At 34.4% G+C, this 26,157-nt stretch overlaps 3 protein-coding genes and 1 pseudogene across 5 annotated transcripts; 1 reads left to right on the top strand and 3 right to left on the bottom strand.

Annotated features, from left to right (window-relative positions):
* The first annotated feature begins 5,223 nt into the window (after positions 1-5,223).
* On the top strand, positions 5,224-7,897 carry LOC145036521 (uncharacterized). Its single transcript, XM_078984979.1, has one exon. The coding sequence runs from the start codon at positions 5,288-5,290 to the stop codon at positions 7,781-7,783; it is 2,496 nt and encodes an 831-aa protein (XP_078841105.1). The 5' UTR covers positions 5,224-5,287; the 3' UTR covers positions 7,784-7,897.
* LOC145036520 (DEAD/DEAH box RNA helicase family protein) lies at positions 7,881-13,145 on the bottom strand. 3 transcript variants are annotated; one of them, XM_078984977.1, is made up of 17 exons: positions 12,830-13,145; positions 12,313-12,412; positions 12,106-12,241; positions 11,543-12,019; positions 11,351-11,463; positions 11,037-11,271; positions 10,795-10,958; positions 10,622-10,703; positions 10,408-10,497; positions 10,088-10,321; positions 9,919-9,990; positions 9,544-9,696; positions 9,337-9,480; positions 9,071-9,229; positions 8,890-8,973; positions 8,235-8,807; positions 7,881-8,149 (listed from the first exon to the last, which is right to left on the bottom strand). In XM_078984977.1, the coding sequence occupies exons 2-17, from the start codon at positions 12,399-12,401 to the stop codon at positions 8,057-8,059; spliced, it is 2,898 nt and encodes a 965-aa protein (XP_078841103.1). In that variant the 5' UTR covers positions 12,402-12,412; positions 12,830-13,145; the 3' UTR covers positions 7,881-8,056. The 3 variants fall into 3 exon arrangements, with proteins under 3 accessions (XP_078841103.1, XP_078841102.1, XP_078841104.1); XM_078984976.1 differs by having other exon boundaries at positions 12,313-12,402; XM_078984978.1 differs by having other exon boundaries at positions 12,313-12,395; positions 12,830-13,144.
* A 9,278-nt stretch (positions 13,146-22,423) lies between these two features.
* LOC145036519 (serine carboxypeptidase-like 50 pseudogene) lies at positions 22,424-23,957 on the bottom strand (annotated as a pseudogene).
* An 807-nt stretch (positions 23,958-24,764) lies between these two features.
* On the bottom strand, positions 24,765-25,064 carry LOC145035516 (photosystem I reaction center subunit II, chloroplastic-like). Its single transcript, XM_078984047.1, has one exon. It carries the CDS (start codon positions 25,062-25,064, stop codon positions 24,765-24,767), a length of 300 nt encoding a protein of 99 aa, XP_078840173.1.
* Between the last annotated feature and the right edge of the window lie 1,093 nt (positions 25,065-26,157).

Here is a 26,157-nt window from a genome sequence, read left to right as displayed (position 1 = left end):
GCTTTGCGTCTGTTGTTTTTTCAAATTGCTCCATGGTCGCCTTGAAAACATCAAAATCGTTTGAGCCGCTTTTGCGTATGTTTAGGAGGTTGTTGTAGATTCCTCCAAACTCGGTGCATTTTAGTCGAATATCTCGCCATTTCGACGTAATTTGGTCGGCATTTCGAGTTTCACTTTTCATTAACTTGTAGAAAATGGCTCGGACTTTCTCCCAAAAACTTCCGTAAGGCTGACTATCTCCTACAATTTGATCTTGGGAAGTCGCCACTCATGCCTTTGCTAACTTTTCTTCTTCGTCTTTTGTCCATGGGACCCTTTCTTGGGTGGTAGTGGGTCGGGCCGGTTTTTATCCTTTTTTCTTTTTTGGTTGAGGTGGTGGTGAAGGTTGCATTTCCGCAACCAAATCAGGCGAAAGTGGTGGTTGTGAAATTGGTGATTGTTGTTGGAGTTGTTGGAATTGTTGAAACTGTTGGTATTTTTGTTGCATTTGTTGTTGGAAAGATAGAAAATATTGATGTTGTTGTTGGAAAAGTAGTGCTTGTTTGATAGAGGAACTGGTTTGAAGCAGATTGACAAAACCGTCTTGAAGTGACTCGATAGTCGGGAATTAGCGAGGGGTTGTATCTAACGCAAAAGCATTATCGGGTTTGTGATTTTTATAGTTTAGAGGGGTATTTTGGTTGAGATCCATAGTTTTTGGTTGTGAAGATGTAGTGTGTAGTTTGTGTATGGAGAAAGAAAAGAATGATGTAAAAAGTAATGGTAAAAATGTGGTATTTATTGGTAAATAAATTTGTTAAATTTTTGTTTTCTTTTTTAAATAAACTAGTCATTGGACGGCTATAGAAATTGGTCAAAGTGGTCTTCGATTATATTGGACATTTCCATCCATTATTCCGAACACGAACCACTACGACAACGGCTGACCACGAAACAACGGGGTGGTGTGCACGATAGTTGTTCGTGGCCAGGTCAACCATGACCGGCGTCGTTGTATGTATACCACATGGCCTTCTAGATTCAATTAAAAGAAGGGCTCACGTAAAAGGAAGACAGGCAGTAGGTGTGGTTGCAGTTCTTCCGTGGAATTTGCTCTCTCTCTCTCTCTCTCATCTAATTTGTTACTATTTATTTTCAACTTGCAATTTATTTATTTATTTACCTATAAATACAACTCAAGATTTAAACTTACCACACCTCAATACACTTCTTTTATCTCTCTATATTTTATCTCTCATGAATTCAAAAAATATATTCTTTTAACAACCCAAACAATCAAAAAACACCCACAAGAAGCACTACTGTTTTGATCAACCAATTTATATGTCCTCCGTTTATCTTTATGGTGGTATGCTACCATATTACCCGCAACCATATCAGGGGTAGCACACATGATTTTCAGGGTGACACGTTAGAAATTTCCCAAAAAAAATTACTTTGTGCTACAATATTTGAAGGGTTACACCGACTTCCACAAGAACCCGTATGTTTGCTCTCCTAGTCAACGTGGATTAATCAATTTTTTAAAGTACTATGCTTATTTTTCAAGCAAATTAGAAATCATTAATAAATACTTTCCTCATCATATTTTTAAGCATATCGTCTAGATCTACCCTTTTGTGCACCTAATGCTTTTAATTGCCTCTTCAAAATCACCATAATATATTTAAATAAAAACAAACAAACAATTAACAACTTTATGCCATACATATAAATGATTCTTTTTTCATATAAAATGTCTCAATTAGGTGAATGATTTTCATTTGGTAGTATCTTGAAACAATTAATGGACTACTCAATATCCTTTATAAACTAATATATATATATAGGTTTGTAAGATAGAGGTAATAGGAAAAATTACGAAAAATAGCAACATGTTTTAATCTTGCTATCAAATCAAAGTATATTATTCTATACTTTATTTCTTACCCATAATGGAAACATATTAACATTTATTTACCAATAATAGCAATGTACTTTGTTTTTTACCTGTAATACCAACATTCTTATATTTCACAACAGATGTGGATTATGGAAACTGTAATTTTTTCTTACACATTCATATTAATGGTAAAATAATTTAATTTGGTTGCTATTATAGGTAATAAAATATAATGTGTTGCCTATATTGGTAAATGAAGCAAAGTATGTTGCTATTTGTTACCCTAAACAGTTATATTACCAAGCTTTGTTTCAAGGTCGCAACTACAACGTCTTCATTCGCATCTAAAGACATTATTTGTCTTCCCAAAGTTAGAAAGGCATATTCTGTTTGGCAAATGACAAAACGAACAATAATGATGATCCAAAATTGCCTAGTTTAAAACACATATAAGTGAACAATTTATATTAAAATTTCAAGAAAGCATACTAGACGACTATCTTGAATATCATGAGTGCCATGTGTTCCTTCATTGACCGGCCAGTTTTACCATCACTATTTGCAACTTTGCTTCAAATTTGATGCAAATCTACTTAATCGGTCTTGTGAGTTCTTAGTCAACCTGCTTGACTGAGACCTAACAATCGTGTTCCAAATTGGGTTCTAAATTGTGCATCTTTTGTTGTGTATTTCTGAATTAACTCCTTGGTTTGAACAACCAATTTTAAAAAATGGTTTACCCTTCTCAAATCTTGAAGTTGTTGAAGCTCACCTTGGAAGCCAGTCATACTTGCGCTAACTTGTACCGCCTCTACATCTTCCCAGAAAGCTGGTGGTAACACAAAATGTCTTTCTAATTAGAGGTGACAACTCTTGACCCAACCCGTAAGCTGACACTGACCCAACCCGAAAATAGACGGGTTTTGGTTGAGATTTTTGACGTGTCAACCCACCAACCCGTTTATTTCATGGGTTGGGTTACCTGTATGGGTTCGTGGGTCAACCCGCCAACCCGTATGTGTGTGTGTATATATATATATACACACACACACACACACACACATACGGGTTGGCGGGTTGACCCACGAAATCTGATTTCCTTCCATATTCATAATATTTTGTATCATTGTATTCCTTCCATATTTGTATGTGGTTAGTCCGCGTTTGCGGTGGCTTAATTAAATAACAAAAAAAAAAAAAAAAAAAAAAACATGTCATTTTTAGATATTTACGAGACACGAATGAAGAACGCATCACTTTATATAAATGTTTTCATTTTTCAATTTTATTTGGATGTTAATGACTTTATGAACTTATGTTGAAAGCCTCTTTTTTTTATGTTAATTAGTTTAATCACTTTATGTCTTTATGTTGAAAATATCTCATTTTTTAAAATGCATCGCTTATTTATTAAATAGGTTATATGGGTTGAGTTCGACCCATTTACTTTTCAGCCTGCAAACCCATATACTTAAATGGGTAATCAGACAAATTAATCTCTTTGAGGTTCACTCTAGCAAGCTCACTCTATGGTATGCTTGAGTTTTGATGACATCATCCACCATGTCAGATTACCTTGAAAGTGTTTTAGCACTATTGTCAGGTACAAGACTCACAAACATCTTCAAGGGCTTTACGGGAAATTTAGTGTTTTTATTCCTGTGTTTGTCGAAGTTGTCTCAAACATTCTTTTAAGGAATTGTCAAGTTGAACAATTCAATCCTCGAGAGTCGAGTTTCTAATAGTTAGAACCTCAAATTGATGCCTTAATAAAAAGGCCTCAGTTTTCAACTTTCTCCCATCCTTAACAAAAGAAAAACCAAACATTAATTGCAATCAGTAAATTCAAAAAATAGCAATACACTTTTACATATTTGAATATTATGACATCTTACATTCATTTCTCTCTAGTACAACATTATACTTTCATATGTTTCCTTACTAAGAAAATATAATTTGAATAATCTACCCATTAAAGCATCATACTTTCAAAAAAAAATTATTCTATATTACTTTTTCTTTGTTGTATAGTGTCTTTATTTGTTGTAAAAAAAAAAAAAAAACATACCATAATTATGTTTATAATCAAGAGAAATTATTATAACCCATCAAGTTTTATATCATTTTTGGTACCCATTTTGCCTAATTTGTATACTTTATTGCATAATCATAACAATCTCTTGCCTAATGCTCATATTTGGCTCTTTCCTCAACCATTTTGAAGTTGTATATAAAACAATATCTATATAAAATATAATTTTAAAAGTAAATTTTAAAATGTTAATAAATAAATATGTTAACAATCTCTTGGTAGTTTGTATAAACATCATTTCATTAGAGTGGCAAAGAAATTACAAGTACGCTCTTTCTGTGATATTTATATATTCATATTTACAAGTGGGATGTTAGGAGTCTGACTATTCTAACTGGACCTCATGCATGGATTTTGCTTCTCTTAATTCGAACCTGTTAACAAAAGATATTCAAAATATTCTTGAAAAAACAAAAAAATGGTAATCAAATTCGAATGATTGCAAAAAATGGTAATCAAATTCGAGTGATTGCAAAAAATGATCTTAGAAGTATTAGAAATTGATAGAATAGATGAACCAACAACTAATAATTGGCAACATTTGTGAATATGAGAAGCTTTTCATAAGGTGAAGTTAATCCGCTTAAAACATAAGATTTTTCGGTAACTATACGACATTATACTTGCAATGGAACAATATGTCTTCATTATATTTAACTATTTAAGACACATAACTACAAAATAGAAGAAAAAAATATTCAAAATTAAACAGTTCTACCAAAATATGAGAATAAAGTGAGATTAATCTTAAAGACTAGAGATAAATTGGAGGATAATAGCGATGATTTCAAATCCGCTTGGCTTCAAAACAACCTGGTATGAAGTGGGCGTCAAAATGATTAATGTTTCTAAGTTGAGATCCTTCATATTTCATAGCAATGTTGTGGAAATCGGCATTGACGACCGATTAATCGTTTGGCGACCTTGAACCGATTACGATTAGGATATTTGGCAGAAATCGGGTTTTGTGGTCCTTGGCGATCCTCTACATAGGCAGAAAATATTTAAAAAATTCAAAATTTTTAATTTTCAAATATTACATCAAAATTTTAAATTTTTAAGTTTTCAAATATTTAAATTAAAAAAAATTTAAATACTTAATCTTAGGAAATATTAATTTTTTAAATACTTTTATTAATAATTTTGGATACCTGAGTAATTATCACCTAATCCGATTAAATTGCTCATTACAATTTTTCCACCTTCTTTCCCGAGCTAGTTTTGTTTCGAATCGTAAAAAGTCAACCAGTCAAACAAAAATACGAGAACCTTTAAAACCCTACGTCCCAAACCCTACCTTAACATACTCTTCAATGGCGGAACAGGGGTTAGACATGCTTCTGCAAAGCCTACGTACCTACGAGCTTCGTCTTCTTCGTTGTTCAATCTCACATGATCAGCCCCTTGCTAGTTCTCAAATCTCAATCACTCCCCATCCCCTACAAACCTCTATAGAATCCGTACTCCAATCAATTGAATCAGGGCACTACTCCATAGCCTTGACATCCAAATCGGCGGATTTTCTCCTCAATCTCGACCAGGTATCGTCTTCCTACTCGGATTCAATCACAGATTCTGTCAGCTCCTTCTTAATTTCTGAAAACAGTGAAACGAGCACCGAAGAAAAGGCATTTCTCGTAGTTGCCGTGGCTGTCTCGGCTTTTTTAGCTTTCGTACAGGCTAACGTTACCGGTCCTCCAGAGACACTGCCTCCGTTGTTCACTAATATAGCTAAAGAAGACATAGAAGTTTGGGCACGCAATGAGGTAATGTCAACTGGCTCTGATTTGTTGGGAAAGTTTTTCAGTTTAGAATACATAGTTTTCGCCAAGCTACTGTTGTCAACAATTAGAGCTCATTTCGGAAACGAAAACAGTACAATCTTTCCAACGATTTCATGGTGGTTAGCTAGGGTATTACTGATCCAACAGAAACTCCTCGATGGCCACTCCTCAGTTCTTTTTCAAAAATTGCAAGATTTAATTCCTGAAACTTTAGCTCATTTGGGTGATCTAAAGAAAGTATCAAGGTATTGGCCAGGGATTGAAGAAGGGAATTTGAGCGATATTGTATCTATGCTTCACTTAGAGCTTGGGATCATTGATTTCAGATATGGACGTGTTGATTCTTCGAAGTTGCATTTCGAATCTTCTGAAAAAGCATCTGGACTTTCACTTTCTGTTAGTGGTTCTTTAGGTTTCCGAACTGTACATCAGGTGGATCCAAAAGCACAGCTTCGACTCATTACCAATAACTCAAGCTCCACAAATGGTCATTCTGACAAATCTTCTCAGCATGATCCTCAGCTTCATGAAGCATCTGATGTGTTCTTGACACCTAAATTCCTAGAATCCAACAATGAAGGTAGTCTAAAACCAGTCCAACAAGCACTGATTTTAGCACAATGTCTTCTAATTGAGAAAAACACTCCACATGATGAAATGCAAAGGTGGGACATGGCTCCATACATTGAAGCAATCGATTCCCAATCATCTTCATTGTTCATCATCAGATCTTTCTGTGACTTGTTACGTATAAGATGGGAAAGAACCCGTAGCCGAACCAAAGAACGTGCTATTTTAATGATGGATAAAGTCGTCCAAGGAATTTACGATTCTACCCCTGGAGTTGCAGTTGCAGAAAGGATGTGTTTCTGTTTCGGTGTTGACTTTCCCACTATTCCTTCTCTTCGTAAAGAATACGCAGATCTTTTAGTCTCTTGTGGGTTAATAGGAGAAGCTGTAAGAACGTATGAAGATCTTGAACTTTGGGATAATGTCATCTTTTGTTATCGTTTACTACAAAAGAAATCCGCTTCTGTAGAACTCATAAACACCCGTCTTTTACAACACCCAAATGACCCAAGATTATGGTGTTCTTTAGGCGATGTCACAGATCAAGATTCGTGCTATCACAAAGCCTTGGAAGTTTCAGAAAACAAATCTGTAAGGGCAAAACGGTCACTTGCACGAAGCGCATACAACAGAGGCGAATACGAAAAATCAAAACTTTTATGGGAATCCGCAATGAAGTTAAATTCTTTATATCCAGATGGATGGTTTGCTTTAGGAGCAGCTGCTTTGAAAGCTAGAGATCTTGAAAAAGCTTTAGATGGATTCTCACGTGCTGTTCAACTCGATCCAGATAATGGAGAAGCATGGAATAACATTGCATGTTTACATATGACAAAAAAGAGAAGTAAAGAGGCGATGGTTGCGTTTAAGGAGGCTTTGAAGTACAAACGTGACAGCTGGCAAATGTGGGAGAATTATAGCCAGGTGGCAGTTGATAGTGGGAATTTTTGTCTAGCTTTGGAAGCTGTAGAGAAGGTGTTGAGTTTGAGTAAGTATAAGAGAGTTGATGTTGAGTTGTTGGAGAGGGTAATGGTGGAAATTGAAAGGGTAGAAGTGGAAAGAAGTCGCGAAAGTGAGATGATTGGGGAGATTTTGAAGGGTGTTGTGAAAAACGGTGGTGGTGGTGGTGGGGTTTGGGGGTTGTTTGGGAGGTGGTATAAGTTGAAAGGTGATCTTGCAATGTGTTGTGAAGCTTTGTTGAAGGAGGTTAGGGCGTATCAAGGGTCGGAAGTTTGGAAGGAGAAAGAACGATTTGTGAAGTTTTCAAGGGCATCTTTGGAATTATGTAAAGTTTATGTTGAGATAGGTGGGCGGAGGGAATTGTGTGCAGGTGAGATGCACCTTAAGAGCACGATCAAACAGGCAGCTTTGAAGTTTTCAGAAACCCAAGAATTTAAAGAGCTCCAAGCTTTTCTTGATAAATTGCAAGCCATGTTACAGGATACTTCTGTTTGATAAGTACACGGATTTTGAGATCAAACTTATTATTTATTCAGTTTGGTTATTGATTTTGTTAGTGATACTTTGTATTTTTGTTCAATTTCTATACACATTTGATCAACTTCCCTTCCTTTTAGCACCTATAATAACTGTTAATTTTGATTACAACACGAAAAAGATTTACATGAGCCCCGAAACAAAATGAATTTAGGTGCCACACTTTTCCAACCACAAGTTTTCAAGTCATATCATACGTAAGAGTCTGCGTTGAAAAAGTATTTACAATCTTTAATCACCCAAAAGGCAGAGCGGTTGTCTCATACTCAGCTCAGCTTTAAGCTTCGGGAACCCCTCCAAATTATGCGACTCGCTTAAAATCATCTACAAAATATAATAATTACAATAAAAATAATAAATAAAAATAAAAGTGAAAAAATGTTAATATTATTATTATTATTATTATTACCAGTGCAGCAAGGTGTGCTTCTTGCAGTATATTCCCATCGACTTCCAATCTAGCAACTGGAAATTCGGGAAGATGTCCTGACTGTTTCTTTCCCAACAAGTCACCCGGGCCCCGCAAAAGTAGATCCATGTTCGCCAGGTGGAACCCATCCGACGACTTTTCTAGAACCTTCAACCTAGGCAAACCGCTACTTGTTGAAGACAAAAGCAGACATTTTGATTTGCGGACCCCACGTCCAACTCGTCCCCTGAGTTGGTGCAACTGAGCGATCCCAAATCTTTCTGCATTCATAACAACCATCATGGAAGCTTCCGGAACATCGACTCCCACTTCAATGACTTGAGTGGAAAGTAATATTTGTGTTTCTCCGGATCTGAAATTTTTTAAAGCTTCGTCTTTTTCATCGCTTTTCATTCGCCCGTGTAGTAACCCACAGTTGATGCCTTGGAATCTGTTGGAGATTACTTCCAGGTCAGCAGATGCGCCACGAAGCTGAGGGAGTTGTTCTGATTGGTCGATGATTGGGTAGACTATGTATACTCGCCCTCCTGATTCCAATTCCTCCTTCATCATCTGCAATCGGAATGGAATCGACACAGGAATGATTAAGTTGTTACATTACATTACATTCGGTGATATTATTATTAACAACTACCTGATAAACCTCTTCAAAACCGGCTTCATTTCCTTCAACTGCATATGTATCGATAGGTTTTCTCCCAGGAGGCAAATCAGTTATCTATGAATCAATTTTTAAAATAAAAAAAAAAAACAACATTAAACACATCAAAATGCAATATGTTTATTACATAAAACTATTTAGTAAAATTACATACTTGTGTGAGAGACATATCTCCATACAATGCTAAAGCAAGAGTTCTTGGAATTGGAGTTGCAGTCATGGCAAGAACATGAGGAGCCATAGTTGTGTCACCTTTTGATGAACCATTGGAATCAATTTCTGTCAATCTTGAATTTACCGAATTACTATACAGCTGCAAGATTACCAAAATTTGTTGGTTTTGTATTGTGATTCACAATTCTTTTAATTATGAAAAGTGAAAAGCTTTAAGTAATCTTTATAATTAAAAGTTAAAACCACCTTGCTATTAAATCGACCTCTCTGGATCACTCCAAATCTGTGTTGTTCATCTACTACAGCAATCCGTAAACAAGAGAATTCCACTTTTTCAGCAATTAAACTGTGGGTCCCAATCACCAATGAAATTTCTCCACTTTGAAGACCCTGAGACTCGAATATTCAAGTAAATATAATATAAAAATCCAAAGTGAATAATAATATAATTACCTCACGAATTAAACGTGCTTTTTTAACTGGAGTGGAGCCTGTAAGCAAAGCAACAGATGGTCTGGAATCAACATCTTCCATGTTTTCAAGTAAGCTAAGAAGGCGATCATGGTGTTGAATAGCAAGCAACTCAGTTGGAACCATGAAAGCTGCCTGCATAAAAACAAATAAATAAATAAAACAAAAGGATAACAAAAGAGGGGTAAAACGGTCATTTTGTAAAGGCTTCAAGTCTCATTTCCAACAGTGAGTGAGATGGACCAAAACTGCAAGAAAATTAAACCACAAGAAAAGTCCATGAAAGAATGGACTGAATCTGTCGCTTTCAATAAACCACAGGGACCATTTCTGTAATTTACTCTAAACTAAATCAACCTGATATCCTGAACCAATAACCTCCATACATGCCAAAAAGGCCACCACAGTTTTCCCACATCCCACATCTCCCTGAAAACAGACATCAAAGTCAAATATTCAATCAGCTTGATCAGTTTTTCCACAATTTGCATTAAAAAAATGTGATTAAATTGAGTTGAATTCAGACCTGCAAAAGTCGATTCATTGGAATTTGGCGTTTTAAGTCCCAAATGATTTCTGAAACAGCAGTGAGTTGACTAGAAGTCAACGAATATGGTAGAGAATTCAAGAACTTTTTGGTAAGAGAACACCATTCATCAGTAAATGCTGCATTTGTTGAAGGGTTTCTGTATTTATTCAGTAACCCATCTTTCTCAATCCATGTCCCAAGTCCTTCAAGCATTTGAAACAATCGTCCCAACTGTTATTAACTTACACATTGTCAAATACAAAAATAATAATAATAATAATAAAAGAAATGGTAAAGTTTAAATGACATAAAATTACCTGAAGGTAGAAAAACTCATCAAATATAATCCTTTTGCGAGCTAAATCAGCCTCTTTAAAATTTGATGGCTGATGAATCCCAATATATGCCTGCATTAAGTATTACACAATTTATATACACAATCACATAACTACATAAGCACCTCACATTTAGAAAATAAATAAATAAAAAAAAAAAAGACAGGAAAGCGATGGAAATTTAGCATATACTTACATCACGGAGGCTTTTTAATCCAAACATCTGAAGGGTATTGTTGGGAATAGGATCTATGCCAGGTGGCAAGGTGTCTAAAACTCTGGAAAATATAAAAGAGCAAACGAATATAGCTACAAATATAGATCAAGACATTAAGTGATTAAAGAAATGGAAAAAGTGGAAAACAAAACCTCGCAATAATGTCACTGAGTAACTTTGGGTTAAGACCACCTTTTGAAGGGTAAATTGGGTAAGGTCTTCCTTCAGCACATGCAGATTCATCATCATCATCTCGAATTAAATCCATATTATATTCCCTCATTTCATAATGATCTTTTGTACGCATAGTCTTCACCTGAATCAAAACAACATCAAGTAAGAATTCTGCATCATCTTGCTTCATAATCCAAAAAAAGTTGGAGATATTTACTACCTTGCCACTGACACATACAATGTCTCCCTCTTTCTGTTTCTCCTGAAGACTACGCAAAAACGGTTGATATGTAAAACGGGTCCCACGAAAAAACTTCTTTAAGTGCAAATATATTGTTTTTTTGCTTCCATTGTTATGTTCAGAAACCATGCATGCTGAAGATGAACCACTTTCTGCAACCTCACAACCAACAATCACTTCAAGAAATGATAGAGAACAACTTGCTTTGATTCCCCTACATTTCAATAACATATTAGTAACTTAAAAATGAAAAAACAAAAAAGATTTACTTTAATATTTTAAATCACAATAACCTGGATGATAGAACTTTTCCAACAAATATTAAGTATTGTCCATCATCAATTGTAAACTGTGCATTTTGTAAGTCAGCATATGTTCTTGGGAAATGACTCAGCAACTTCCGTATCTATAAATCGAAAAAAAGAACTCGATTTCAAAAAGATTACAAGGGTATTAATGGAAATGCCAAAAAAAACACAACCCACCGTATGCAAACCACAATTTTCCAACTGAGTGCATTGCTTCTTGCTTAATACAGGTATACAGCTGATGGATTTATCAAGTATCAATTCAAATGGATCACTGACACTACATTGAAGATCAGATTGAACAGGATTTGGGGATTTAGCATATGATGGCAATGTGGAAGTGGAAGAGGAAGAGTTCTCTTCTTTTGATGAAAATGTTGAGTCCAGAGTACTTTGATCTGATATACTTTCAATCTTGTAGGATGAAAACTGATTAAACTCATTAGCTATTGAATCCCATGAGTCACTATAAATTTCTTCTGTCAATATGTTACTCTTTTCAGGGGCATCTGAAATTCCATCGTATAATTCTACTGGGCTAGATTTCCCTAATATGATTGAAGGAAATTGTTTTCGAACCAAAGATGCATCAAAAACATGTTTTCCTTCATCAATGAGTTCATCAAAACTATCTTGATACATAGTGGCAGATACCTACAAGCAAATGAAACGATATTCAAATTATCTTTTATTTATAATATACATGCAATTGATACAAAATTGTCTGATGAGCACATTACTTTATCGAGCAGTTTCCTCCTGTCCAACCTGCATGCGCTTCCATAACTGTCTACTTTGTGAAACACATTTTGTGTTAATTTATGATTAGATGTAGAGAAATATTTTGAAATATTGCACAACAGAAGACCATTTAACCTGAAAGAATTCAAAAGATTAATACTTTACCTAAATCATTCACAAGATGATTGGTATTACATCAAATGTACCTCATTTTTCTATTCAAAACATGTCTATATCCTCGTGCAGCTTGAAAAATATTTGCATGTATCAAGCATCTTTCACTTAAACACTGCATGCTAAAATTTTCTGAATTAGAGAAAGAGAGAAATTTTAAATTAGTGGAACTAGCACTTTAATTCATAGTTTCCTATAGAGAATCCATGTATAACATCCATACCAATTTCAAATTGTTGTAATTGAGTGGCTTACAATGAACAATTGTAACATCAGGAATGCTTACAAAACCATGTGGAACAACAATTCTATTATGATGTAGCTGAAGATACCAAAGTGTAAACTAGATAAACTAAAATGATAAAAGAAATAAAGATAGCAGACCAGTGATACATTATGGCCATTGGTGTTGTACAGATGAAAACACTGAAGTATAATCGTAGCAAGTTACAAACATTATGAAGTAAGATGGAAACTAATAATCAATTTAATACGAAAACGAGAAATAGAAAGTGTAAAGTTTCAATGGTAAAAAGGACCCAAACTTACAAATTTCAGGTTTACTTCGAAGGCTAACAATGGCGTGTACTGATAATTTATCCAGCAGTTCGTGCCACGAACAACTAAGAAAGGGGTTATAATCTTCTGTACAAATTCGCTACTGAAATTCTTGAATTTCTAATTACCAAGGTTAGTAAATCATCATAATTGTCGAGACCATGCAAACCCTGACCCGAAACATATGTTCCGAGCACGATAAGCCTTGATTTCGAACTTCAAATCGATTTGGGAACCGAGCAGTTGTTCGACGTAATGCGCGCGTGAGACAGGGTAAGCGGGAATACAAAAAAATCTCCTCCTCTGACCCGACCCGGCCTCGGGAAAATGAGAACGAAATGAATGGGTTTACTTCTCCAAATGATGTTTAGGGGGGGTCAAATGGTTAACAAAATTTTAAGTAAATTACATGAATGGTCATTTGATAAATAATTTGTGCATTTGATCTCTAACTTTTTTTTATTCGGATCATCACTATAGTTTGATTTTGTTACGTTGTTGGTCCCTGATTAATATAAAAAGATTATTATACCCTTATGTATTTCTTTTTTAATTTTATGTTATTTATTAATCATTTTATATATATTTAAAAAATAATAATAATCCAAGTCCCCTATTCCCCCCAAAAATTGTTGCCCTCATTTATCAGACGTCGCCGTCGGAGGACATCAATATCAAACCTCATCACCGCCACCGGACATCTTTTATCAACTCTAGATTTCTGCACGATCCTTCAACATTTCATTTTTGCTCCATCAAACAATGGCTCAATTTATGTGTCTGATTTATAATGAGATTTCCAGCAACACTAAAGATGACCACTGTGTCTGGCTTTCCAATCACCAAACGACCAACATGAAAAAACAAACTCATTTGTTCTAATATCTCAAAAATATCCCAAAATATCCAACATAATAACCAAAAAAATCCACATATGAACTCAATTTGAAAACCCAATAACTACAATAACTAATGTATTCATAGTTCTCAATTGTTTTTCATTCTCGTCTTTCAAAAATCCCCAAAGAACCCACCATCCTATGAACTACAAATGAAAATTCAAATTAAGGGAAATAAGCTCATATTTAATTACATGGAGAAACAAAATACAAGCCCTAATGGTCAGATTAAAGAAGAAATAACAACACCAAAAAAGTAAGATGGCTTTTAAGGTGGGTTTTCATGGTAGGTGACTGTGCTCCTAATGAAGAAGATACCAAAGCGACCATCTTGACAGGTGAAGGGGAGAGACGATTGTAGCCGAAGATGACTGGAAGTGTGCTTTGGTTCTGAACCCGGTGAAGCTACATCGTCTCCGGCGATGAATTTATGTCTTCGTCGTTTTACAGAAAAATAAAGAAATTGATTAAGGGGAAAGGGAAGTTGGTTATAAAGAGGGAGGATACACTGTGAAGATGAAGAAAAGAGGAAAAAGAGGCGCGAAGGATATGGCATAGGATTTTGAATTATTGTGTTTTTCTTTTTTAAAAATAAAATAAAATGATTAATAAATATAATTAAATTAACACAAAAGTTCACAATTGGTCCATGTGGTTTACAGAATATCGTACTTTGAGGACTTCCTAACAAAAAGTCACGCGACTGGTCCATGTGGTTTGTATAATTACATGAAAGGTCTTCCTGCCGTTAAATCTAACTATTCAACTATTAGATTTAACGAAAAAGATTATATTGCCTTTGTACCAATATTGCAATACACTATAAACCTCAAGGATCATTCGTGTAATTTTCTAAATTCGAAATTATATATATATATATATATATATATATATATATATATATATATATATATAAAAGATAAATTTCGCATTTTGTATATATATAAATATAGTAAATTTCGAAATTATATATATATATATATATATATATATATATATATATATATATATATATATATATATATATATATATGGGTAAATTACACCAATGGTCCCTTGTGTAGGTGCTAGAAAGCACGTTTAGTCCCTATTTTCAAAAATTAAATCGGACCGTCCCTCGTTTGATTAAAAATTGCACGCTTCATCCCTTGTAAGTTTAAATTTGCAAGCTTCATCCCTTACGAGTTATAAAATGACTGTTATACCCTTTTGTATTTATTTTCCAATTAATTTAAATGTTATAATAATTATTACTAATTTAAAAATAAAAGAAAAAACCCAAATATCCCTACCACCCTACCCCGACCCCCCCCCCACCTTCCTTTTGCTCATCTCTCTTCCTCCCTCTTTTGTTAATTCTTGTAAAACCACAGATCCACCAGTTCCGATCAACCACCACCAGAGCACACCCCTTAAAGTCAAAATTCGGCCACTTTTTTGTAGCCTCCCGAATCAATAGAACCATCAACCATTTTTTTCCTGAACACCGCCTTCAACATGAACCACTTCACTGGTAACACCGGTTGCCCATCAGGGATCCCAACCTCTACACCACCTGTTTCTAACCTCCACACCACCGAAAATACCAACCGTTGCTGCAACCACCCTCGAAAATTGCCGCCTTTAAATGCCACCTCTTAACAATCAAACTTGTTGCTGAATACCGAAAACCATTTCTGAATCTCACCTTCACCAAAACCGCCTAGAACTGCCATGAAATCAGGGCCTGAAAACCATATCAAACACCGCATGGAATGTGATCCCCTCTCCGTCTTCGTCATCAATTGAGAAGATTTGGGTTCAATATGAGCTTGCTTCTCCGATCTGAATCTCCCTCTTCTTCGATTTACAAGTTTAGGGTTCATTTTTTGAGATTTGAATGATGACTACTGGTGGTTACAGGAGGTGCTAGCGGTGATAGATGGAGGTGCCGGAGATTAGAAAGAGGATAGTGAAGAGAGAGAACATGTGTGTGGCGTAGATGAACGATCGAATTCAAAGAAGCAGAAGCAGAAGAAGAAGAAGAAGAAGAAGAAGAAGAAGAAGAAGAAGAAGAAGAAGAAGAAGAAGAAGAAAGGAAATTGGGGAAAGGGAAGGGGGTGGCTTGGTGGAGTCACCCGGAGAAGTCGCCGGAGTAATGAAGTCGGCGGAAGTTGTCGTTGGGGTCGCGTCTGTGGGTGGTGGTCGTGGATAAGAGGTGTTTCGAAGAAGAAAGGGGTTTGGGAGACGAGTTATGAATGTCTGCTTAGGGCCCTAATTTCTTTTTAAAAGTTTTTTTAATAAATAAATAATTAATAATTACAAAAAAATAGAAAAATAGATAAAATAAATAAATAAATAAATAAGGGCAAAATGGTCTTTTTATGCCCAGAGGGATGAAGTGTGCAACTTTTAATCAAACAAGGGACTTTCAGAGTTAATTTTTTAAAATAGGGACTAAACATGCTTTTTGGTACCTGCATGAGGGATGATTGGTGTAATTTACCCTATATATATATATATATATATATATATATATATATATATATATATATATATATATATATATATATATATATATATATATATATAGTAAACTGCTCGTTTGGTCCCTAACTTATTTTTTAACTCGGAAGGTCCCTACTATTTGTTTTTGTTACGCGCTTGGTCCCTATTGTTTATTTTTGTTACACGTTTGATCTCTGTCTTACCTAATAAACTATTATTTAAATAGGAAAAAAATAATAAGGTAAGTAAGGTAAGGTGGAGGGGATGGGGTTGGGTAACACTGTTAAATTTCAAACAATTTTTCATTTAATTTTAATAAGACATTTCATTTCCAAATCATCCCAAAATCATATATCCGATATTTTCACCGAAAACACAGTACAAAATCCATATCCCAAGATCTCAAAAACATATCATCTGCAAGTGTGTACTGATCATGTCGGCGCCTTCCCGCGATCATTACTGGTACCTGAAACACATAACACACAAACAGTAAACATAAATGCTTAGTGAGTTCTCCAAAATACGACATACAACACATACGCCTTTCCAGGCCATAACTCTATTGGATCTTCCGATCCAAGTGTCTCAGGGGATTTCCATCCCATAACCCTGTTGACCTTCTGGCCCATACTTTGTTGACCTTTCGATCCATATCATCATACTCATAACATATCACATATGTAACATGCATCACATAAACATCATACACATAAGACCTTCCGATCACACCTAGTTACCCCATTGGGTATGGCATAGTGAGTAGACTCACCTTGCTGATGTCGGATAATCACTCGAGCTCGAGTCCCTGACGTATCGACTCTTATATCATAAGTACATCTCTAATTAATACCTTCCTGACTTAGTTTGACTAACGCTATTAAGTCAACACTAGTCAACCCTAGTCAACGATCAACCTTTGACCCGACTCGTCGATTCTTGCATAGACTCGTCGAGTCCATACGTGAACTCGAGTCCTTTGATTCCCTTATGACTCACCGAGTCACTCATCCAACTCGGTGAGTCATGCACTGATCTGAGTCACGGGACAACCCGCTCCGACTCGTCGAGTCTGCTCATTGACTCGGCGAGTTCGTTTCATGCACAACCTCAAACAACCTTCTGAGGTCAGATCTATTCCTCTAATCGTTAGATCTAACCTTTCCAAGCTCAATAATCACGTAAAGTCTCTATCTTGATGTACATGCAACATCTATATGACCATATATGATGATTTAGCCCCAAATACCACAACCCATGGTCATAACCTCCATTGCTCTCCATAAAGCTTGATGAGTGAGGCTCTCTGGACCTCTATGGATCCAGATCAAAAGTCTCATCACCAGAAAGGGACTATTAGGACATCAAATCAACCTAACAAAGGCCACAAGAAACCCTAAATCCAAATATACTTCATAAAACAGAAGATGAGCCGAATTAATACCTCAAATGCGATGATCTTAGCTTCAAATCCACAGAATAGCAACCTCCTTTGCTTCCTCTTGGTTAGGACCTCCTTCTTCTTGTTAAACAACACAACAAAGGTCAAGAATGGCTTCCTTTATCTCTAAAAAAAACGCTCAAGCACTCTAGGGTTTCTCTCTATGGACTGGTAGCCACAAATGAAGGCCATAAGGGCCTTTAAATAGGTCCCAAATCCGAGAAATTATGGTTTCTTTCGTTAGCTCTGACTCAGCGAGTCGCTCCCCTGACTCGTCGAGTCCCCTCTTTAACCACGTCATCCAGTCACGACCAGACTCAACTAGTCTAAGCACCAACTCGTCGAGTCACCCTACATAATTAAAGAAATGCAACATAAATCAATATACCTGGGAAACTGAGTGTTACAGGTTGGGGTGTGTTTATTTAAATAAATTAAAAAATCAAGGGAAAAATAATATTTTTAGGTAAGACAATGACCAATTCTGTAACAAAAACAAATAGTAGGGACCTTCCGAGTTAAAAAAATAAGTTAGGGATCAAACACGCAAATTACCCTAAACCATAAGGACTATTCGTGTAATTTACTCATATATATATATATATATATATATATATATATATATATATATATATATATATATATATATATATATATATATATATATATATATATATATATATATATATATATATAATTTCAACAATTTGATAAAAAAAATTTTATCTTTTTGACATTTTGTTTTCTATTTTTATTTTATAGTTTTAGTTATTTATGGTTTTATGTTATATTTTTATTTATTTTGAATCAAGTAAATAAACTTAAATTTGATAAACCATGTCGGAATTATTTTTTATTTAATTTTTCTTATTTGTGAATTGAAGCGTTAATGTCATTTTTTTTATGCCGTTACTGTTCATGTTTTTTTTATGCTTCATAGTTAATATCGTTAGCAAATTTATGTTTGCATTTATCATTATCATTATTTGACATTTTTTTCTATTTTTGGTATAATTTTAATTATTTATTATTCTTCTATTATTTTTATTTATTTTGATTCAAGTAATGAAAAATATAAAAACAAAAAACAAAATCAAACACCAAATTATAATATACTCTAATATATTAATATATTTTACATTTTCATCTTTTTTTGGTTGTTTGTAATTTTTTTATTTTTTAGTATTACTTTTTTTCATATTATTTTTTAATTATTTCCTATTTTTATTTTTTCTTCGTTGTTTCGTTTTATTTTTCATCAACTTGATAACTTTTTTTGAGATTTTCCAAAAATTGTGAAATGTATGAATATATTAGAGTACATTACAATTTTGGTGTTTGAATTTTTTTGTTTTTTTTTTGTTTTTTTTTTTATAATTTTAGTTAATTATGGTTTTTGTAACTTTTTTTTTATTTTGATTCGTGTAAATAAAATATTTATATCTACAAATATAAATAAAGAAAATAAACATAACTTTTTTATTTACACAAATCAAAGTAAAAAAAGTTACGTAAACCATAAATAACCAAAATTAATAAAAAAATGCGAAAAGAAACTAAAAAATATGAAAAGTGTAAAATGTATTAATATATTCGAGTATTTTACAACTTTGATGTTTGAGTTTTTGTTTTTTTGCTTTTCTATTTTTCATTACTTTAATAAAAATAAATAAAAACAGTAGAAGAATAATAAATAACTAAATATATATAAAACACAACAAAAGATGAACTAATGATAATGATAAATGCAAACATAAAGTTGCTAATGATATTAACTATGGAGCATCAAAGTAAAAATAAATAAATAAACCGTAACAACATAAAATTAAAAAAAAAAAAAAGCATTAATGTTTCATTTCATAATTAAGAAAAAAAAGGTTTCGATATGGGTTATCGAATTTAAATTTATTTACTTGAATCAAAATAAATTAAAACATTAAAAAACCATAAATAACTAAAACTATAGAATAAAAATAAAAAACAAAATGTCAAAAAGATAATATATATATATATATATATATATATATATATATATATATATATATATATATATATATATATATACACACATATATATATACATGGAATTTATATTTATAATTTAAATATATACAAAATTTTAAATTTTTAAAATTACAGAAACAGTCCTTGAGGTTTTTAGTGTATTGCAATATTGGTATAAGGGCAAAATAGTATTTTCCATTAAAATCTAACAGTTGAAAAGTTAGATTTAACTTTAGGAGGACCTTTCATGCAATTTTACAAACAACAGGACCTGTCGCGTGACTTTTTGCTAGGAAGTTCTCAATATGCGATATTCTGTAAATCATATGGACCAATTGTGAAATTTTGTCTTAAATTAAAAAAGAAATTCATAAGGGCATAATAGTCTTTTTACATCAATCAGGGACCAACGATGCAATAAAATGAAACTATAAGGACGGTCCGAATTAAAAAAACAAAAAACAAAAAAAAAGTTAGGAACCAAAAACGCAAATTACCCGAAACGATAGGGACCATTCGTGTAATTTACTTCAGTTTTAAAGGATAAACACATAATGGATTGTCGGAACGATTTAGTGGGTTTTTAAATTCAATAAAGGATTATGAATTTGGAATAAATTTTGATGATGTCATAACATTTGGAATGGAATTAGAATTACCATTTTTGTAAATCTTGCATGAATTTTAAAGGATTTTGAAATCTATATACCTCAGATGACAAAATTGCCATTCATCAGTTTAACAAATCGAAACATCAATCTTAACCTTCAAAATGAATTTGACCATTGATTTTTTTTGACCGATTTGACTTTTGATCAAACTTGGGTGAAATTAGGGTTTTGGACTTAGGATTGCTCCTTTGTTGGTTTGGGTCACTAAGTTACGCCAAATGATGATTTATGTGGTTGGGGTTAGTTGATTCTTACGAGGACACATGTGTAACTGTGATTCTTCAGCTTTCAATTCAGATGACTTTTCGTACTATACTATGTAGAACGTTAGGTGTTATGGCATGATAAATTGTCTTTGTGACCTTACATATGAAAGACTATGGTAATGCATAGCACTTGTATCAAAAACTATGATTGTATCATAACACTAGTATGAAAGATTTTGGGAATACCATATCACTTATATGAAAAATTATACTGGTACCATAACACTAATATGAAAGACTATGGTTGGTACCACAAACAATTGTATGAAAGACTATGGTGGTACCATAGTACCAGTATGAAAGACTATGGTGTTGTTTCTTTTTTTTAAACACTTCTGACGACTTATTGTTGCGCTACACAACACACGCGCACCATTTGGCCCTTCACAGTTGTTTGTTTTTCAGAAGACTTCTGATTTAAAAACTGCTCCGCGTGTGTTGCGTGGCACAACACTTGACCATCTGTTTCAAACCTATTCACACTTTACTTTAGCTTATTGCAGCAGTTTGCAGAGGTTAAAAAACAAACATACTTTTTATTACATATTGTAGCCGTTTGATCCTCCTCTTCTGCTACAGAGGGCTGCAGAGGTGATTCGTAGACTTCAGACATTCTCGCTTCGAAAAAACAAACGACACCTATAATCAGACCATAGCAATTACATGAAAGACTATGGTGGATCATAACGGAAAAGCTTGGAGTGAGACTACAACAACGAAAGTGAATGTAAGACTATGGTGGGATCGTAGCCTTTACATGTAAGGTTGTAAACGAACTGAAAACGTTCATGAACTGTTCGGCGGGAAGTTTGTTTATGTTCGTTTATTTAATAAATGAACGAACATGAACAAAAATTATTGTTCGTTTAGTTAAATGAACGAACATGAACAATGGTCTCGTTCGTTCATTTATGTTCGTGAACGTACGTTTTTGATGTTCGTTTACGTTCGTTTATATTCGTTTGTTTAAGTTTATTTATATTGATCTATATTTAATTATTTTTTATTATATTCCTATATTATATATATTCGTTTATGTTCATATATGTTCAATTGTGTGTTTTTTTTAATCTTTCTTCGTTTATGTTCGTTTAGCATGTTCACGAACCTGAACAAAGTAATTTGTTAAACGAACGAACATGAACAAGAAAATCTCGTTCGTTTATCCGTTCGTGTTCGTTTGTTGTTCGGCTAACTTAAACGAACAAACATGAACAAGACCTTGTTCGTGTTCGTTTGGTTCGTTTACAGAATTACATGTGTATGTAGTATTATGGTGAATTCACTAATCTTTGTATTTACCCGTTTAAGTTTTAATGTTTCAGGTTGTTCTAGAAATAAAGAAAATGACACAGTTTGATTGCATCGCATCTATGGATCTGTTTTGGAGTCTTCCGTTGATTTGATTATTACTATCTTATTATTACTTTGGTTTTGAATATGGTTGACATATTTGAACAAATGGTGGTCTTATCATACTTTTGGGAATGAGATTTGAATGATTACTCTTATTTAAAAAAGAAAATTTTTGTTAGAAATTTGGGATGTTACATATAGGGTTTAAGGTTTCTATAGTTTTGTTTTAATAAAAAGAATACTAATCTATAATTGTTGGTATGGAGGATGTAAGGAAGGAAAATGAAAAGGTGTTATTGTAGATAGCACATACACATAAGAGAATGATGAGGTGCCGGGTAATGACATCAACAAGAAGTAAACATTATTTACTTAACAAAACCAACGGATCGACCTTGTATGCATTGCAACATCACTTATGAATTATGATACAACAATAACAATAATAGTTACAACAATAATAATAACAAATAATAGTTTAAATTATCAAAGCATATGATACAATAATAATAGTTTCCAAGATCAAAGCGTATGATATCTCCTAAACAAGTCATAAGCAAGACTCGAGTCTATAGATTTGATGCGTGCTTATTAAGTTTCCATTTTTACAACAATTACACCAAATTTAATGATCAACTCGTAGCATTCTTGATAGCAAACAAACCTCTATCAAGAACCCAATCCTCAATCATGGCTTGAGAATTCACACCTTGATCAGTTGGCACAAAATGGCCAGCCCCTAACACCACCACATGGCTCAAATTATCCCATTTTTGCACATACCCTGCAAGAACACCATTCACTCTCCATACATCTTTTTCTGCATCCAAAAACTTCCCGATCCCTTCCCACTTCATCTTCTTCACCCAAGATTCAACAGACACAACCCCATCTCTCAAATCACACTGCCCTTGATACAACAGTAACTTAGTGCTCTTAACAACAAACTCCACCATGTACTTCACACTCTTCATCACATCTTCATGCAACGCTGCTCCAACCACATCACTACATTCCTCAAAAACCATCGATTCGTTCACTCCTAATGCCTTTTTAACTTCTGGATTCTTCAAGAACTCTTCTACCTTGGAATCGTAAGGACTATGCCTCCTGAAATCATACAAAGTAGCTAAACCTGTGATGTTTTGTAGAAAACCCAACACAGCGATTCTTGCATTTCTAGCATCGATCCATTTACCAGCTTTTATTAGCTTGATAACCTCAAGCTGAAGCTTCTCCATTTGGGTTTTCTGTTTTTCATTTATTAAACCAAGATAGTAATTATGCAAAGCGTGGGTGTTGACCTGGGTTTCCGGATGAGTCAATCCATTTCCGATGGCCAATCCGTACAAATTGATCCGTTTAGAAACGGGTAAAAGGGGATTCTTTTTGAGAATGTAGTACCCAATCGATGGGACATATTTTCCAGCGTAACTCTCACCTGTAATGTAAATTGGACGAGATTTAAACGATGGGTCTAAAGCGAGAAACTTTCTGATGGCGATGAACAGATGTCTTGCTACAGCGTTTTGGTCTCTTGGGATTTCTTCAGGCGTCGAAGCGATACTAAACCCGGTTCCGATTGGATTGTCAAGGAAAATGAGACCGAATATTCTGTTCCAGGAGCCTGGATTAGGTTCGAGGGAAAAGTGTTCGACTTTTTGCTTCATTGAAGCTGTCACACGCCATGGGCCGAGTTCGAAGAAGTTTCCTGTCATGGAGGAGCAACCAGGTCCCCCTTGAAGCCAAATGACAAGTGGGGTTTTAGAAAGAGAAGTGTCGCTGGGATTCTGTGCTTCATAAAAGGCATAGAAAATGGCGGACCCGGTGGTGGAGTTGACCGAAAGGTAGCCGGATTTTGTGGGGAGAGCTTCTTTGGGGAGTGTAGACGCCGACGAATGTAGTTGTAGGTGGGGGAAGAGAGTGAGGAAGAGGAGGAGCATAAGGAGTGATGACTCCATTGACGAGAGATCAGTGGGTTGGATTTTGATCGCTTTGACATTTTGTATGGCTGATGATTGAATACTAGAAGCGGACAAAATTGCAAAAATGGTCGTGAGGTATGATTTTTTTGGGGTTTTAGTTCAAATCTCGATTTTTTTGGATTAGTGGTCCTTTTGAGCTAGTTTCATTGCGGATTTGGTCGCTCGGTAAAGTGAAATGACTTTAATACCCTTAGGGTATTTATTTTCTATTTTTCTTTGATTTTTCTTAAAGCTAATAATAATTAATTTATTTAAACAATAAAAAAAATAAGAGGGTCCATCTCTCTCTCTCTCAACCTTTTCCCCTAAATGTTGCAGTTCTAACAACCTGATGAACCTCACATGGACATTCAACGAAACCTTCCCAGTGGGCACAAAATCGACCTACGAGACCATAAAAGTAAAGCTACGCAATGCACCAATTAGCCAGAAAGATCGATCATGGAGGAAAACAGTTTACAATTTCAATTAGAAGCTCAAATTTCACAAACATACACACTAGTTTCTTGCTTCATCGACAGGGTTTCTCCACCAAGATTGCATCCAGTCTCGCCCCAATTCATCCCACCCTCATCAGCAAAGATTACAATAACAATAGGGGATCTGATGGCGTTTTTCCATTGTAGGATATGGGTTTATTTCACCGTTGTAGAGGAGGTTGAGGGAGGGTCGATGTACTTTGCGTTGGGGGTAGTGGGAGCAGATGGAAGCTTTCAGTTTTAATGGAGAGGAGGCTTCCGTTTGGTGGAGCTTTCGTACGTAGTGGTGGCGATTTGGTCCTTCCCTCATAATGGCAACGCCGACGGTGGGCAAAGATCTATTCTTTTGGCGAGTTCCATGTGATGACGTAGAACTCCTCCACTCTAGCTTTTCTTAGCAACCCACCGGTGCTTCTGACGAAGATTGGAGATGAGGTGTTGGGGTAGAGTTCGGGTGGGATGAATCCTATCAGAGCTTCTTTAGTGGGGACCTCCCATGTCGCTGCAACCTTGATGGTGGTGAAACGGGTGGTGGGTTTGGATGGTTTGACGGTGTTGAAGGAGATGGGTTGCGATTGTTTCCATGGGGAGGTTTGATTGGGGATTATGAGTGCAAAGAGGGAAGCTTGGGTAGCCATACCATTAGTGTTGGTAGATGATTGGAATCAAGAAGAAGAAGAAATGGGGACATATTTTTCGTACAGTAGAATACACATTCAAACACGGAGAGAGAGAGAGAGAGAGAGAGGTGGGCCCCTCTTTTCTTAAATTAACTATTAGATTTAAAAAAATCCAAAGAAAAATGAAAAAATAAATACCCCAAGGGTATTACAGTCATTTCACTATTCAGAAGGACTAAAAAAGCAACAAAACTAGCTCAAAAGGACCACCAATCCAAAAAAGTCGTAGTTTGGACTAAAACCCCAAAAAAATGCATACCACAAGGATCATTTTTGCAGTTTTGTCCTAGAAGCGTGGGGCCTTGTATTCCTTGTATAGTTGTCATTGAGACGATATCATATGAATATTTATAAATTTAAGAAATTTGAATTTATAAAAAAATAAAAATTAATAAAAACATTGAATTATTTAGGAAGTATTTGGTAAAAGTAGTTGTTAGCTGAAAGCAGTTAGCGGGTAGTAGATAGCATGTAGCGGGTAGCTGGTAGTAGGAAGCTGTAATTTTTATTTGTTATATGAGTGTTTGACAAAAGTAGCTGGAAGCTTTTGAAATATATAAAATTACATAAAATGACAATTGATTAAAAATAAATAAATATATAAATATAATTTTAAAGGTAATTATGGAAATTGATTTCAAAAACTTAGTAGCGTTTTGTTAAACGCTACATGAAGTAGCTTTTAGATTTGGAGTGTTTTGTTTAAACTAAAAGCTAAACGCTCGTATTGTCAAACGAAGTTTTTTGTTTAAACTAGAGTGTTTTGTCAAAAGCTAAAAGCTAGAAGGTCTCAAACGCTTCCAAAAGCTCTGTGTCAAACACACCCTTAAAAGTAATGTTTAATTTATTATTATTATTATTATTATTTTATGTTTAAACAAATAAAATAATTGGATTAAATTTAGAAACTTAAAAATTAAAAGGAAACTTATATTTGTTGAATTGATATTCATTTATAATAATTATTATATTAGATATTATATGGAATTTAACAAACTGGAAAAAATAAAAATGATATGTGTCAAATGCAATAAGAATATGACATTTGTCA

Source organism: Lactuca saligna, chromosome 3, assembly GCF_052625555.1.
Source record: "Lactuca saligna cultivar CGN05327 chromosome 3, ASM5262555v1, whole genome shotgun sequence".
In the NCBI taxonomy this organism is placed as follows: Eukaryota; Viridiplantae; Streptophyta; class Magnoliopsida; order Asterales; family Asteraceae; genus Lactuca; species Lactuca saligna.
The sequence above is the reverse complement of the archived record's forward strand: the minus strand, read 5'-3'. Positions and strand labels throughout refer to the sequence as shown.